The sequence below is a fragment of the Mastomys coucha genome, unplaced genomic scaffold (genome assembly GCF_008632895.1).
Source record: "Mastomys coucha isolate ucsf_1 unplaced genomic scaffold, UCSF_Mcou_1 pScaffold14, whole genome shotgun sequence".
NCBI lineage: Eukaryota > Metazoa > Chordata > Mammalia > Rodentia > Muridae > Mastomys > Mastomys coucha.
Genome location: NW_022196896.1, coordinates 123,362,058 through 123,378,400, shown reverse-complemented (window position 1 = coordinate 123,378,400; position 16,343 = coordinate 123,362,058). Strand labels below are relative to the sequence as shown.

At 38.5% G+C, this 16,343-nt stretch overlaps 1 protein-coding gene across 11 annotated transcripts in view; it reads right to left on the bottom strand.

Moving 5' to 3' along the window:
• Ppip5k2 (diphosphoinositol pentakisphosphate kinase 2) overlaps positions 1 to 16,343 on the bottom strand; it is a 71,158-nt gene that overhangs the window by 27,093 nt on the left and 27,722 nt on the right. For 8 of the 11 annotated variants that reach the window (XM_031368554.1, XM_031368557.1, XM_031368555.1 and 5 more), the window contains exons 15-24: positions 15,621 to 15,746; positions 15,383 to 15,504; positions 15,002 to 15,184; positions 10,305 to 10,446; positions 9,288 to 9,511; positions 7,397 to 7,524; positions 6,493 to 6,607; positions 5,190 to 5,297; positions 4,986 to 5,102; positions 533 to 697 (exon numbers count right to left, since the gene is read on the bottom strand). In XM_031368554.1, the coding sequence (XP_031224414.1) occupies positions 533 to 697; positions 4,986 to 5,102; positions 5,190 to 5,297; positions 6,493 to 6,607; positions 7,397 to 7,524; positions 9,288 to 9,511; positions 10,305 to 10,446; positions 15,002 to 15,184; positions 15,383 to 15,504; positions 15,621 to 15,746 (1,430 nt within the window). The remainder of the gene's footprint in view (positions 1 to 532; positions 698 to 4,985; positions 5,103 to 5,189; positions 5,298 to 6,492; positions 6,608 to 7,396; positions 7,525 to 9,287; positions 9,512 to 10,304; positions 10,447 to 15,001; positions 15,185 to 15,382; positions 15,505 to 15,620; positions 15,747 to 16,343) is intronic. The other 3 variants (XM_031368556.1, XM_031368562.1, XM_031368565.1) reach the window with 1 other exon arrangement.

Sequence of the window (16,343 nt, the reverse complement as noted above, 5' to 3'; positions counted from 1 at the left end):
ACTCTAAGATCTGCACACGGCCAGTGCCACTCTGAGAGCTGCATGCGGCCAGTGCCACTCTAAGATCTACACACGGCCAGTGCCACTCTGAGAGCTGCATGCGGCCAGTGCCACTCTGAGCTGCACGCGGCCAGTGCCACTCTGAGAGTTGTACACAGAGCTCTGGTCTCAACACTTAGCTTTGGGCACGTTGTTTGTTCACTTGTTCTGTAGAGTCTCCATAATCCAGGCTGGCCTCACATTCACTAAGTGGCCAAGGGTGATTTTGAATGTCTGAATCCCTACTCTTCTTGTCTACCTCTAGAGGGCTAGGCTCCTAGGTAGATGCTACTAGGCCTGGTTTATCTGGTGGGTTGTTTTTAACAGCATCTTTGTTTTTTTTTTTTAAAAAAACATTTGTTTGAAAATAAAAAATGCTGATAACTAAAAGTGTTCAGATTCCTAGCTGTATAATTAGAGCTGTATTTTCTTTTCCTTTGAATGACTACGGTTAGCTCACCCTCTACCAGACACACTCTCCATGGACACTCACCTCATTTGTAGTGATCTTCCTGGACCTCGGAAGTGGTGACTTCCTGTGTATATGAATTGGTTCGGACACCAAGGGTTTAAACAACATCACTGCCCGGTCAACTTCATCTCGTCTAGAAGTATGAGGCTCATCATCATCAATTCTAAGAGATCTTCTGCCTTCATTCTGTGAGGAAAGAATATGGAACATTTGAAACTCAGACTAAAACGCCTCTCCTGAGCTGGGTGACAGGACATGTCAGCAATCCCAGCAGCACTCCAAAATCAAGTTTGTGAAGCCACACAGCAAGAACTTGTCAGCTCTCATAAGCAAACAAACTCTAAACATCAATAAAATGCTTCTGATAGGGGCTGGCGAGATGGCTCAGCGGGTAGCAGCACTGACTGCTCTTCCAAAGATCCTGAGTTCGGATCCCAGCACCCACATGGTGGCTCCCAACCACCTGTAATGAGATCTGATGCCCTGACGTCCTCTTCGGGTGCGTCTGAAGACAGCTACAGTGAATTACTCCGCAGCTCTGGAGCAAGCGGGGCGGGAGGGAGTGGGGCAAGAGCTATACACATAAAATAAATAAATCTTTAAAAAAAACAAAAGCAAAAAAACTGAGAAATAGCAAGTGGTAGGAAAAAAATGCTTCTGATAACTAACAATCAGCTGCTATAGTTATTATATAAAAGTTTTTCCTCAAGTAAATTAATATTAATTTAATCCCATATTAATCTTTCCCCTTCTTAGTATACCAGGTATTGTGAGAGACAAATTGCTTCAAGAAATATACATATTCTAGGGAAAGTTAAGCCTAAAATGACAATTATAATCATATAAAACAAGTCTTTAGCCAAAGTTTATCAAGCATGCAAACAGATGAACAATTCTAACAAATAGCTATTGAATTTAAAATATTTACAATAGTTAAACTCTACAGTAAATATTTCCAATAAGTATGAGAATATATGAAAAACAATTACTCTATGATCCCACTGATATTTTACTGAGTGTGTGACATGTGCCAAGAACATCGATGAATGAGGTATATAGTCCCAGGTTGTTAGATTCTTACAGTATAGACAAGTTAAAATACCTTACACCAATATGACATCATTATGTATTAAAATATAAAATTATTAAACAAACTTAAAACCAAATGAGCCATTGTCGAGTAGACAATAAGGTTATTAGTTACAAACTATAACAAAGGTTACTAAAACTTAGGCTCAGCTGAGAACTAGAACTTATAAAAAGAAACAAAGGAAAGGGTGGTATTAAAAATAACTAAAGCCTATTGTCAATTTGTAATAATACCACTAAGTAAATAGAGTTCAACAGAAAATTGAAAAAATTTCAAATTAGTGAGCTGGAAGAGAAGTATAGAGAAATGCTGCATCTTAAATTGAGAGAAAAATAATTATATAGAAGGGTGTAAGAAACACTCGGCCAATAGTTTAGGATCCGTGGTAAGGCTAATGGACTCAAGAGTAATTATTTAAAATGCTATTTTAAATATTAATTTATTCTAGTTATCATTTAATTAATTTGTTGATTTTAATTAACTAGTTAAAAAATATTTAAAATTTATTTTGACATTTATTAAATGCCTCAAACAGGTGTTCAAAAAAAAAACCACCCAGTGTCAGTCACAAACAATAAAAGTCAATTAACTGCTTAAAAAAGGTAATGTAAGAATCTTGTCAACAAGATGAAAGAATTAAAAAACAGGAAGAGACGAAAGAAAGGCTACAAATTCTATTTAAGTATATTTATCTTAAATATGTCAATAATCACAATAAATAATTGTTCATGACAAATCAAATAAGATTAACCATACAGAACACACACACACACACAATTCTAAACAGACTCTTTAAGTTTTAATTATATATTTATATATTCATACATACGTTTGTAACAATAGTAATATGAAAAGGCCATGAATTTGAGAGGAACATGGGAGGGGCTGGGGAGATGGGACATGGGAGGGGCTAGAGATGGGTCATGGAAGAGGCTGGAGAGATAGGACATTGGAGGGGCTAGGGAGATGGATCATGGGAGGTGATGGAGAGATGGGACATGGGAGTGGTTGGGGAGATGGAACATGGGAGGGGCTGGGGACATGGGAGGGAATGGGGAGATGGGACATGGGAGGGGATGGGAGAGATGGGACATTAGAGGGGTTGGGGAGATGGGAGGGGATGGGGAGATGGGACATGGGAGGGGTTGGGGAGATGGGAAGGGCTGGAGATGGGTCATGGAAGAGGCTGGAGAGATAGGACATTGGAGGGGCTAGGGAGATGGAACATAGGAGGGGATGGAGAGATGGGACATGGGAGGGGTTGGGGAGATGGGACATGGGAGGGGATAAAGTGAAGAAAGGGAGGTGGAAATGATGCAAGTACATTTTTAATGAAAAAACAAACAAACAAACAAACAAACAACAAACCAGAAAATGGATACAGTGTAGTAGCACAGGCTTTAATCCTAGTACTGGGAAGCAAAAGCAGAGACAGGCAGATCTTTCTGAGTTTGAGGGTAGCCTGATCTACATGGGGCATTTCAGGCCAGGTAGGACAACATAGTGAAGATTCAAAGAATTTAAAAGATATAAAAAAAAAAAAAAATCAAAATTCCTACTGCTTAGAAGTCTGACAAAACTAATCAAAACTGTCAGGACACTCCATAATCTTGGTGAGATACTTTTGCACAGTAAAGAGCCGGAAACCAATCAGATCAGAAAGACTCTTTGAGGGATAGAAACCATCCCAACTACACTGCTAATAAGTTTTGCCTGACTTATACTTAATATTTATATTGAACAGAGACCAAGAGAATATATATTCAAATACGCACATGGCAGTGAACAAAACACAATTATGTGCAGGACAATAAGGTGGATCCTAGTACACTGAAGACAAAAACACACTCAATACATTTCCTGACAATGCCATTAAGCCAGCGGCTACTAGGAAGAGCCCAGTGTATTTTCTGTGGGGTTGGAATTAGACGATATGTCTCAAATATAGAAACCAAAAAAAAAAAAAAAAAAAAAAAAAAAAAAAAAAAAAAAAAACCCAATAAAGTAAACCGACTAATAAAATGTTCACATAATGTAGCTATCATGATAATTTAATGAAAAGTAAATTTATAGCTCCATGAGCAAACACCAGCAATGGCAAACTTCAATACAGATGATCTAGGTTTGGATCACCCTGAGAAAGATACACATCAAAGTGATGGAAAAGGAGATGGATGGAGACAGAGCACGAGAGTGGGTAAAATAAAGACATGTATGCAGACGATGCCACATGAAAACCTGCTGCCTCCTGAAACCAGGGAGATGTCAAAATTCCTTTCTAAGGCTCACTAAATAAGCAAATACAGATTTTAAAAAAAGGTGCTAGTAAAAAATAAAAACAGTATTACACATTTTACAAAAATTAAAAGCTGGGCAATGGTGGCATATGCCTGTAATCCCAGCACTTGGGAGGCAGAGGCAAGCGGATTTCTGAGTTCAAGGCCAGCCTGGTCTACAGAGTGAGTTCCAGGATAGCCAGGTCTATATTGAGAAACCCTGTCTCAAAAAACCAAAATAAATAAATAAATAAATAAATAATCCCCCAAATATTGACAATTATATATTCTCAATTTTAAATAAAGCCAACAAAGCATTACCTAATACATATAAAATATGTAAACTCTAAATTACATATTAAATAAGTTGATCACATAATTAAAATATTATTAAATAATTTTTAAAAATTGTACATGCAGTTTCCCAAACAACAAAATTTAGTAGTAATAAAAATCAGAAATTAATAATGCTAGTTTTCTAAAACATGTTCCAGAAAGCACTTAGTCCTAAACATAGTGCTGGTAAAAACAGAAGAAACCACGCTAAGTGCTGGGCACAATGTTCAGTGTAAAGTAAGTACGCAACAGACAAAATCACAACCAAAAACTACAATTAAGCTTACACATTCCAAACACAGCTTAAAATCCAAACAATGTAAAAGACATAAAACTCTGAAATTTTGTAACAGACATCAATGTGTTATTTTACTCAGGTTAAATATATATTTAAAAATTTAAAAGATTCATTTGTTCTTATTTTGTGTGTTTTGTTATATGTTTTGCCTGTGTGCGTGTCTGTGTACCATGTTATATGCCTGGTGTTCATAGAGATCAGCAGAGGGCCTGGAAGTGGAGCACCGGGGTGCTGGGAATTGTACCCGCATTCTTAGCAAGTCACTTGTAACCCTGCTGCTGAATGACAAGACCAGGCAACACCCTTGGGTACTGAGCCACCTCCCTGGTCCGTGAGATTATACTTGTAAAAGGCAAACCCCCTTTTCCTAGGAGTTGATATGGAAATGATTTATAGGGTAATGGCAAGGCTTGTGAACACATTACGAAATTCTGAAGTGGAGTAGCTATGCATTGACTCTCCCATCTGCATTACCTCCCTGGAAGCTGGCCTATACCCATAGCCAGATGGCAAATTCTTATCTTCTTCACAGCCTTTGGCTCCAGGACTAAAGTGTAACTCCACATGAAAGCGTTCCTCCGAGGAGAGATCCTGGAATACACAAAAGAACACGTCTCCAGAGAGGAGCTTCAAGGACGTGCTTACCTCCGGTCACATGTCCAGATCAAGAGCGCTTACCTTGTTGGGATCCTCGTAGAGCATGATAACAATCTGCGTCATGTAGTTGAGTTCATTGACAACGTTTAGATAATCCATAGCTCGTTTCCACTGTTCATCCTTTGATTCCTGAACAAAGGGTCTCTGGTAAGTATCCTTCATGTGGCTTCACATGGAAGTCACTCTATTACCATCATGACAGCTTACTTGATCTAAGTGACATCACATGCATCAGGTGAATACAAACCATTTGCAATGCTGACCACATGTGACAATATTTCTAAGTGTTCTCTGTAGCATATGTCTATCAAAAAATACCACTTTTTAACATAACACTACTGTGATCCTAAAATAATCAGTATAAAGGATACATACAAAAATTCAGTTGATCTTATCACATCTCTTATCATTAGACCTGACTTTTGAAAATCGGTCATCTTCACTCATGTAATCAGGGTGCCAGAGATGAAAGAGATTGTAAGAGAATAAGAACACAGAGAGCAGAAACTACTCTAGCATGCGGTAAAGCCAGCGAGGTCTACAGAGACATCACAGCCATGGTTTCTTCATTGTCCATATATAACAAACATTACAAATATGTAAAAATCCACCAATTTTACAGTATAGAATGAGGGTAAATAACAGAATGATTTTTAGCTTAGAATGTCTCCTATTCTACTATAATAGAATTATGAAACTACATGCTGACTAGTCTATTTTTAAATTCAGTACATGCTTCCTTTTTATTTCAGAAAAGATTCATCTCAAACTTAAGGCAACAGATGCTGCAGAGTAAGAAATCACCTTTGCACGTGTGCACGTTGGGGAGGTAAGATTTGCAAAGGTCTGCTTTTTTCAAAACTGATCGAGGAAAACAACAACTAGCATTGCTTTCTAGGTGTCAATCAATAGAAAGGATGAGTTTAAATTAAAGAGTATGAATTTCTTCAGGTGAGATGAGTTAGGGCTTTGTGGTACTGTATTAAGAATACTACACAATGTCAAGATTGCAATTAAAAAACTTTCCAGGTCTGTCCCCATGGACACATAAAATAAAAAAATACCTAGAATATCTTCTCAAACATAATTTACTGTTGTTAAAGCCCCCAGATGATTTTAATAATTTTATTTCCATAACAAGCCTTTTTAAATGTCCATTCTTGCACAGTTCGTTCCTAGTAATCCAAACTTCCACTGAGAGTGGAGAAGGGTTCAGGTCCATTACTTTCCAACCCTCAAAGTCAGCCCCACGGTTTAGATGGCGAATTACCCAACAAGCCCTACTCCCATTGCTGTCAGTTACATGGAAATAACCCAAGCTTACATCACATAAGGCGCCGTAGCGAAGGATGGACAGTAAGGAATGCACATGGCTCTCACTGGTAAAGTATAATCTGGTGCGGACGTGCCGCTCAGGAGACAGAACACCTCTAGAATACCTAAAGTCAGAAGCAGAGAGTATGAAAATATAACCATATAATCAAAAGCACACCAAGCATGGGAACAATTTTATAAAGTGGAATTAAATCTTATTAGGAGCAAAGCCCAATAATTCAATCTGTCGTTCTTCAAACTACAACCGAGAGTCACCGATAGACATTCTTCTAACTATAACAAAGCCTTCTGAGAATAGTAAAGAAACATGGCAAAACAAAGCAAAAACAAAAAACCCAGAAATAAAAACCAAACATACAAATAAATAAAATGAACACAAACCCTCCCAAAAACACAAACAAAACAAAAACACAAACCCCCATAAAACAGTATTACTTGAGTTCACTGGAATAGCAGCAGTGACGGGGTACTCAAAGGGAAAGGCGCTGCCTGATGGGGTGCACACTGGTTAGGACAGCTAACTGGTGAAATATACCTTCTTATCCTTTTCTCCACCTTGGCTGAGCCTGGCACAGGGAATGTGACATAAAGCCAGATCGTGGGTAAAGGCTACAATGTGATACTGAGGCCAGCCTGCACAACAGACAGCAGCACTCAATGAGGGATGTAGGTCATGACAGAGCAGGTGCCTACGCCATGTTCAAGTCTCAACCCTCCCCCAACACCCTAGGAGTACTAGTTAAAGGGTAGTTAACAGGACTATCGAGGTAACCCTACTTCCATAATTTATCAAGTGGCACACGTTTGACTTCTACATAAAACCAGGAAGTACTTTAGATGAAATACACAAAACTAGACGCATAGAAATGCGAAGAGCTGCCACAGTCCCTTACACAGGATGGAGTTTATTGACAGTGTCATCGTCTTGCGTCCTCTGAAGATCCGATCGGATTTTTCTAACTAGTGGAGTACAGTAGCCTTTGGCAATCTCCAGCTTTTCAGCTTTAGTTATACCATATTCCTGAGCAGAAAAGAAAGTTAAATTAGGAAAGAAGCTATAATAAGTGGTGTTTGCAAATGCACTCCTGAGGTGAAGTATCATCATGAGGCACAATCGTTACATTAAGGCTTTTTAAAGCAGGCAACTCTTAGGTTTCATTTTTTGCAACTCCAAGTATATTTCTTTTCAGGATATTGTGTGTGTAATCGGGAGAACCGAATGGAGGGGCTAAAAAGGCGGTTGACTCCTGAGAGGGGATATTGAATGTATCAAGGCAAACTTTCTGACAAGTCTTCCGTTCCATCAGAAGAATTAAAATACAAAAGTAATTTTAAGACAAACACCTGAGGTCAGAGACTTTTAAACCAAACATACAGGTAATTACCACTAAAAGAGGTACAATGAAAATCACTCTAACATCAAAGTTCAAAAGGCCTAACAGATTTTTCGAAAAAGCCTTTGGCTAGCTAGTTGTAGCGGTGTATGTCTTTAATCCCAGCACTTGGGAGGCAGAGTAGGTGGTAGATCTCTGGGAGCCTGAGATCAGCTAAGACCACAACACAATGAGACCCAGTCTCAAAAAAACAAAAAGAAAAAGACAAAAAAAAAAGAAAAGCCTTTGTCTTACATTCTTAAAGTTTTTAGACTAGCTATAAGCAAAATGATAAAAAAAAATTGACAACTACAATCACTGTGAGTTAATTAGATTTATAAAGAATTAATACATGTAAAATGTTAAGAAAACAAGATCATTACAATGTGGCTTCCTTCAACGGACCAAACAAATCATTTCCTCCCCAAGCCGTTTTCAGTCAGGGTTTCATGCTATTACATTTGCAGACTAAGACAAGACTTAAACTAAAAGTTTCCTAACTTCAGCCGCTAAATCTTGTTGATCTAGATAGTATAAATTGGTTACAGAAAGGTATGTATATATAAATGGATTAAGCCAATAAAAGAAAATGTTGAAATAAGAAATAAGAGAAAATTGTTCTGAAATTTGATTTAGCAAGTTATAAATAAACAGAAAATTTCAAACACTGTTTGGTTAAAAAAAAAAATGGTTAGAGCCTAGAGTCATAGGAATGTTAAATACATAAAAAGATAGTAAAAATAATGACAATGTTGATTACTGATAGTTAGACAGCTGCATTGATGTGGAAAGAAGTTCCTGATGCTAAAAGAAAAAGGCAGTCAGGTAGTAGAACAGAGTTGATTCCATACTTGTAATGTAATTACAAATAAATATAAATATACATATGTACGTGCACTTGTGAGAAAAATACATGGATGTGAATTTAAGGAACGAAAACTGAAAATTCCAAATACTAACATACTTTCCTCTTAGTTGCAAGGTTAGAGCAACTATTCTGTCTCCATATTTTCTAGATTTACAACTATAATATACATGTCTACCTCTCTATGTGTGTGCTATTTATTATTATGGTTTCTTTGCAAGATAGCTACATTTCTGTTCAGTTGCTGTCCTTTTGTTGAAATTAAGTAAAATAATCCTCAGCTTTCTGCTACAGAGAGAACCAATTAAGACACCAAATGGGCTTAGAGCTGTCCTGAGACATTCTCCACAAGATCGCCACTAGGACTCTCAATGGCAAGTTCTATCTGAGGAATCCCATGTCACAATCCACGGTTAACAATACCAACGCCATAAACTAATATAAGCTAAGCTACTAGAATATGATGAAAAGTGTCTTCAGCTGCATAAGAATATACTGCAGTATACACAGTGCAGAGTGTACTGTGCACGCCAAAGGGTAACTTACCTGAGGGATTACAATATCTGCTAATGCCTTTGAAAGCCTATATAGTTCCATTGTATCTTCTAACTTCAAGGAACCGTTATGCTGAACGTCATATTTGATGCAGTCATATATGTCAGGGATCTTACTAATATCATATCTTCCATTCTTTGTCTTAAAGTCCTTCTCCAACTTGGACCATCTACGCAGCATAAGTTCCAGGGTCTCACTATGGTAAAGCTGAATATCTAAAACAATATACATTTGTTAGTATATTCAACCTAACGATCTGATTAGGAATACATCTGAAAATTTCCTTGTATTCTATTGTAGTTCTCCCTGGCCTGGAAATCCCTATTTTTCTGCCTCAGCTTCTATTGCAGTGATTACAGCCATGTGACTCCATAACTGACTCCCTGTAAGTAAAATAACTTTAAAAAAGGTAAAGATCTAAGGAGCTAGATGGTTTTAGGCTTGAATATGTACTTAGCATAAGTACTTAGATTAGAAGTCTGATATTTATGAGACCCTTTCCATATATTACAGATTTTGATAATGAAAAGAAAAACACCAAAAGTATAGCAAAACTCTCAATTAATATGCTTTCTATGCTAAAATTTAAATACTTTACTTTCCTAAATTCCTGTAACTAAACAGAAGGAGCAGACTGTATCTCTTGCAGAAAATAACTGTTAGATATCAAAGAGTTCAAATGACTCATTTTTATCAGCAAGAAACCTAAGATGTCAACCACTGATTTCAAACTAAGCCCGGAGCCAGGCTCTTCTGACTCTGTATGTGCTGCCTCTCTCCTGCTTAATTATCTGGAAACGCTACAAACTCAATAATCAAGATGCTACTGTCTTTTTCTTACATTCATAGATAAATGATCATAACCTAGCTATTACTTCTTGCTGGATAAATACCTAGCTCATACTACTTATATTTCAAAGCAGAGGTATCATAAGACTCATATACTTTAACATGTTTAGCGAAAATGCCAGTAACTTCTGTTTTAATTGCTAGGAAAAAAATCTTTACCAGCTGATTTGGGATCTTCCATCCGATGTCTGATTTGGGAAGTCAAACTTTGAATCAAGGAATACACTTTGTCACAGGTTTTCACTGGGTTTTTAATTAAATGCATTGATTTGACAACAGAAATGCTTCCAGATGGAGTAAGCTACAAATGAACAAGATAAGTGTTTTATATCAGGCTATGCCCCATTATCTAAGAGAACAAACACAAAATTTCCCATAGCTGGGGAAATAATTATATTCTGTGCATTAAGGTATTTAATATATAGTAATACCATCAACAGGGATGTGAAAGTCTCAGGCATTCATGTTAAAACAACATTAAAAATGAACTACAGGGCTGGCGAGAGGGCTGGCGAGATGGCTCAGTGGGTAAGAGCACTGATTGCTCTTCCGAAGGTCCTGAGTTCGGATCCTAGGAACCACATGGTGGCTTACAACCACCTGTAATGAGATCTGATGCCCTCTTCTGGTGCTTCTGAAGACAGCTACAGCAAGTTACGCCAGAGCGAGCAGGGCCAGAGTTCAATTCCCAGCAGCCACACACATGATGGCTCACAGCCATCTGTACAGCTACAGTGTACTCATACACATAAAATAAATAAAATAAAATAAATCTTTAAAAAAACCAAACAAACCACAATTAGATCACCTAAATAAAGAAGGTGAAGTACCTAGCCTTTGAAGAAAGATGACTCAATCACAGGAAGGCAGGTTGTAGAACTCAAACTTAGCCACTATCTATTATACTTTGTTAATGAGTTTTTCCAATTCAAAAAGGGCCTTTAATGGTTCTGACTATACATTAAAATTTTAAAACTTACATAGACAAGATATGTAGCAAGATGAAGTAGGTTTCTACAAATACAACAAAATGCAAAGAGGAATTGTACTTTCAGTTATAGTGAACTCGGTATTTGGGACCAATGTAACTGCTGGAGGTAAGTAAAACTCCATGGAGAAAGACAATTTTTATTCTTTAAAGGATCTAAGAGACATCAAGGTCACAAAGAATTATAAAACAAAGCCAAAATGGCCAGGGATCAAGAACAAGAACCTGATGTTAAAAGAAAAGATGGTTTCATTTGTTTGTATTAGGGAAGTTTGTTGATTGTACAGAAATGCTGAAAAGAAATCTAATGACACTGAATTGAGAGCATCAGGTTCAAAATGAAGTCTGGGTTTCACAAAGGTAAAATATGGTAAATAGCTTGTATGTAGGATTCAAAACAGAAAGGGTGCATCAGATTGAACCAAGATAAGCAACAAGCTACAGACCATAATTAATCTACTGGCTGGCCAAGAAAGATGTATTTGTGAAGCTAATCTAAGACAATACCAGAATGATCTGACCACAGATGTGGTAGACACAACTGAAAATCTGTGTGCGGTCATCACAGACTAGGGCTGTGCACGATACCTCTGCAACAGTCATGCGGGTATACAGAACACATATGCTGGGCTAGTGGGACTCGCTGTATGTGCCATTCCATAAGAGATAAAAAGAACACTGTACTAGAGACTCCTGATGCTTGATCACATCATTAAAGTTTTTCTTACAGAAAAGAGAGGACAGATCTCAAATGAGGAGTTTGTATGGTTAATGCAAACCAAATGTGAAAACCTTATCAAATCCATTAAAGTGTCATTTTTGGTTGTAAAAAAAAAATAAAGATTCATACCGGAACAAAATTCTCCCAACTAAGACACAATCAACATTAGAAACTGTCACCGCTCGATTCTATCTAGACTTAAAAATTAACACCAACTTATCTGCAACTATCCCACAAAAAATGAAAAGGAAGGAAACATTGCAAATTCATCCCACAAGATCAGCATTTACCTGAGATCAGGAGCAGACAGGGAAGAAGGCATGACAAAAGGGAGGCAGCCCAGGGAAGAGGGAAATACAGTTCTGTGTTGTCATAAATAAATGGAAAATGCTGGCAAGCTGAGCACAGCAGAACATCAAAAAATTATATACCATTTATCAGGTGAGATTTAGCCTTTGAATGTGATGATGGGTCAATGTATGTAAAAAAATAAACACCATAGTACACTAACCTCAGTAACTCTCCCTGTAGAAGAAGAAAGACCATCCACGGAGGGACATGTGAGGGGTTAGGGGAAAAGAAGCAGACGGGAAAATGATGTAATTATAAGATAATCCCCCCAAAGGAAATAATAAAACTATATAGCCCTTAACAATAAAATCTCTGTTTTGGTACTGGAGGCACTTATTTTTAACATATGAAAGGTTGTGTCAGAGTAATTCAGCCAACATCACACTGATCAGGGGAAAGCTCAGTTTTTATATGAAGTAGAAGAGAGATAACCACCCCTTTACCATGGTCAGCACAGTTCTAGCACACTTGCTTAGCTAGAGCAATCAGGTGAGAGAAAAAGCAAAGCCTGAATTCCAAAAGAGGGAACGTTACCCTTCTTGTAGACTGCATTATTCCGAAAGCAGTAAAGCCCACGACACCATCCCCGAAGCCATGTATGCTAAGGACTTATGACAGCAAGCGCAGCTACTCTGCCAGCTGAAGGAGGGGATTCGCAAGTGAAAGGCAAGCTGGAGCAAGAAAGTAAATCCTCAAAAAAAAAAAAAAAAAAAAAAAAGGGAAAGAAAAAAATCAAGCCACCCTACAGAGGCTGAAAAGAATGGTAAACCTGATAAGCCCAGTAAAACTGCAGGACAAGGTCAAGAGCCTAACGATGTGGTTAAGAATAACACTAAGAAGGCAATCAAGTTCAGAGAAACAGACATGTAATAATGACTCGGAGGGCTCATGACGTAGATCAATGACAGAGAAGCTGCTCGGGAGAGGAGAAGGTGCCATGCTGTAAATGAGAACTCCTCAGATTCTACACCCACCACAAAGAACTGGGATGGAGTCGGAACAACTTCTGTAAGAACAGAACAGCAGAGACGCAGCCCCTACAGACAAGTGCTGAATTTTCTTAGTTCTGTTCATTACAAAGTTCACACAAGAGGTTCCCACAGGATTTGGTAGCACTCATTATTTAATAGTATTCATTCTTTAGTAGTCCTTATTAGTAATAACTCCACAGTATTTAGAACCAAAATGAAGTAGCTGTATACAATCCTTCTCCCAAATAGGGAAGGATTTCCTTGCTAATTCTTTTTTTTTCTTCAGACTAGCGTATTACTGACAAGGAAATGAAGACAGAAAGGCTGATGAATCTATGATTACAGATGCCAAACTCCAAACCATATCAACTGTAAGCTCAAATTAATACCATATAAAAAAGTAATTAAAAAAAAGTTGTCATTATTCTAGGCGCAAAGCATTTTCATGACATTAAATAGAATGGGAATACAGTGTCCCAGGAGAGTGGGAAGAGATGCTTCAGACAGTGCTCAATGTACATATCATTAAAGGGAAAAATAGATTGTCACATATTAATCTCACAGCATACAAAAAAATCAACTTTTGTATCAAGATTGATAAGATTTTATCTGTATCAGGAACATAAATAACACAGAGAGAACTTTTGTCACCGAATAAGAAAAAAACAGGCACCAAGCAGGAAAAAAAAGGACAAGATATTTAAGAAGTCATGACAAAGGACATCTGAGCAGTAAACTTCAAAGAAATGAAAAAGTATTATTGCAGGCTTATGTTCCAAAACGGGCATTGGATAACCTGAGTCTCGCCCGGGTGGAGAATGTATGAAGCAATGGCAGCTTTCAGACTGAGTTTCAACTGGCCCACACATTGGAAAAGAGTCAGACTTCACCCAGTGATACTGAATATGAGGACACCCTGGCTTGCATCTTCACTCTTAGAATACATCTAAGACAAACAAGGTCTCCTAGGAACCAGGAGGTATGCAAGGATGTCATGGCTGCAATAATCTTAACAGCCCTACATTGCAACCAGTTGAACGCATCATAAACTACAGGATCTTCATAAAATAAAATATGGTCCAGCAAAGTAACTTCGGCAGGCCAAGTAGGGTTGGTGATGTAAGCCTATGAAAGTATGAGTGCTTTTAACGTTGTGCAAAGGGTACCAACCAACCAAGCCACAAAGAAACGACGCCAAAGGGAAGAGCCTCAAACCAAAACCACACATGTGCGTGCACGCACAGACACACATATGAGAAAGAGAGAGAGAGAGAGAGAGAGAGGGACAGAGAGAGCGTGCAGAGCTACAGAGACCATAGTCACTGTCAACTTGATGAGACCTATAATCCCTCATGCTGATGTGTTTCTGAGTACGTCTATAGGCAATTATCCTAGCTGAGATAACCCAGGTAAGACAACCCACTGTAGAAGTGAGCATTACTATTTTGGGCTATATAAACGGGAGAAGAGTTGCAGATAGATAAACATTCATTCTTGCCTGCTTCTTGACTGTGACAGTAATGTGCCCAGCTGCCTCAGGCTCCTACTGCTGTGTCATTTCTGACACAAGGGGCTGGAACCAAGTTAAAGCCTTTCTTCCTTATTTCTGTTGGGGTATTTTATCACAGCAACAGGGAAAGTAGCCTCGACAGGCTCACAAAACATAAAATATTTATTGTGTGATTCTTTATGCAAAAAGTATGCCAGTCCTTCAAATAGACTACTACAAAGCAGAGATTATCAATGACCTGTGTACAAGTGGGAATACCAAGAGTCTAGCTGACCTTGACAGGCACAAGCTAAGGGAAGAAGCGCGGAGGCCTACCTTCTCGTAGTCTTCGGCTGTAAAATCTCTGTCTTTTTGAAGTATTTCATGAAGCCTCGTTTTCACACGCTGCTGACAGCTACTCAAAGAGTCACTGTCACTATCCAAAAGGCCGTTCATATTTGCACTTTTCACCATCTGAACAAGAATGGGGGTAAGCTCTCCTTCTAAAGCCAAGAGACCCTAGGTACAGAGATAAGAGATAAGAGTTTTACACACATGCAAAGTCACGGGCCATCACACATCACAGTAGTTTTCCAAGACGCTAAATGTTATTTTACATAAGCTACTCATCATAGGCCAACTTTACTAATACTGCACTTCATCTTTGTCAGCCATGGCTTGATTTGGGATTTATAGCAATGATGAAGTGGCTCGTACCTTTGCGAAAGCAGCTGCCGTCATCTGGACCCGCCCTTCATCAGAGGCATATATTTTGAGGTCATGTCTGTAGGTGCTATGCAGTCGGAGTAAACCACAACCAGGAAATCCTGCATAATCTCCTGAAAACAAATCCTCACATCACTTAAGCTATATTTCTGTTTTGTGGTGCTTCTACAAATGCTTAAGAATATCACAAGGTAAAAAGCGTGCAATGTAATCAAACGACAGCGCTTACCTTGACCTCCAGGGTACATACACCTAAAAGCTCTTCCCAGCTCTTCAGCCTGAACCCTGCCTGCAGGGGTCAGCTCTCCTCCCCATTTTAAAACCAAGAGTAAGGACGGCTCCTCTCTTCGGTTATCTAAGACAGATGTGAATGATAAATGTTATCATGCATAATAACATTTAAACCAGTGTCTAAACAGGTCTCAGGATTAATCTTTAACCTAAAGACTAGCTCTTTAGCCTGAACCCTCATTTTTATTATTACATCTCTCTCAGGACATTTTTGATTACAAGCACTGATATAAGAAATAAATAAACTCCTATTGTTCTTGATCATGGAGAGATGACTGGAAATGTCAAACATGTAAAGTGAACCATATTCACACTGGTATTTATATTTAAGACAGTCAAGGCTTCCACACAGGCTGGTATAATGAAGTGACATGATGCCCAGTCTTGCCTCTAGAAAGCGGAATTAGACAAGTGCTCAAGTTCTCCATATGCACTGCGAACTCCTTTTAAAGGCGTGTCTATTCATATGTCTTCCAGCAGACTGAGACGCTAACCCTGCACGGGCTCACTCCTGAACTCTTGATTACTTGTGAGTTGAAAAAGGCAGCTCGGAAAAAAGCACTGCGCCAGTAATGCCAGTATGACGCGCCAGTACGCCAGTATGACGCGCCAGTACGCCAGTATGACGCGCCAGTACGCCAGTATGACGCGCCAGTACGCC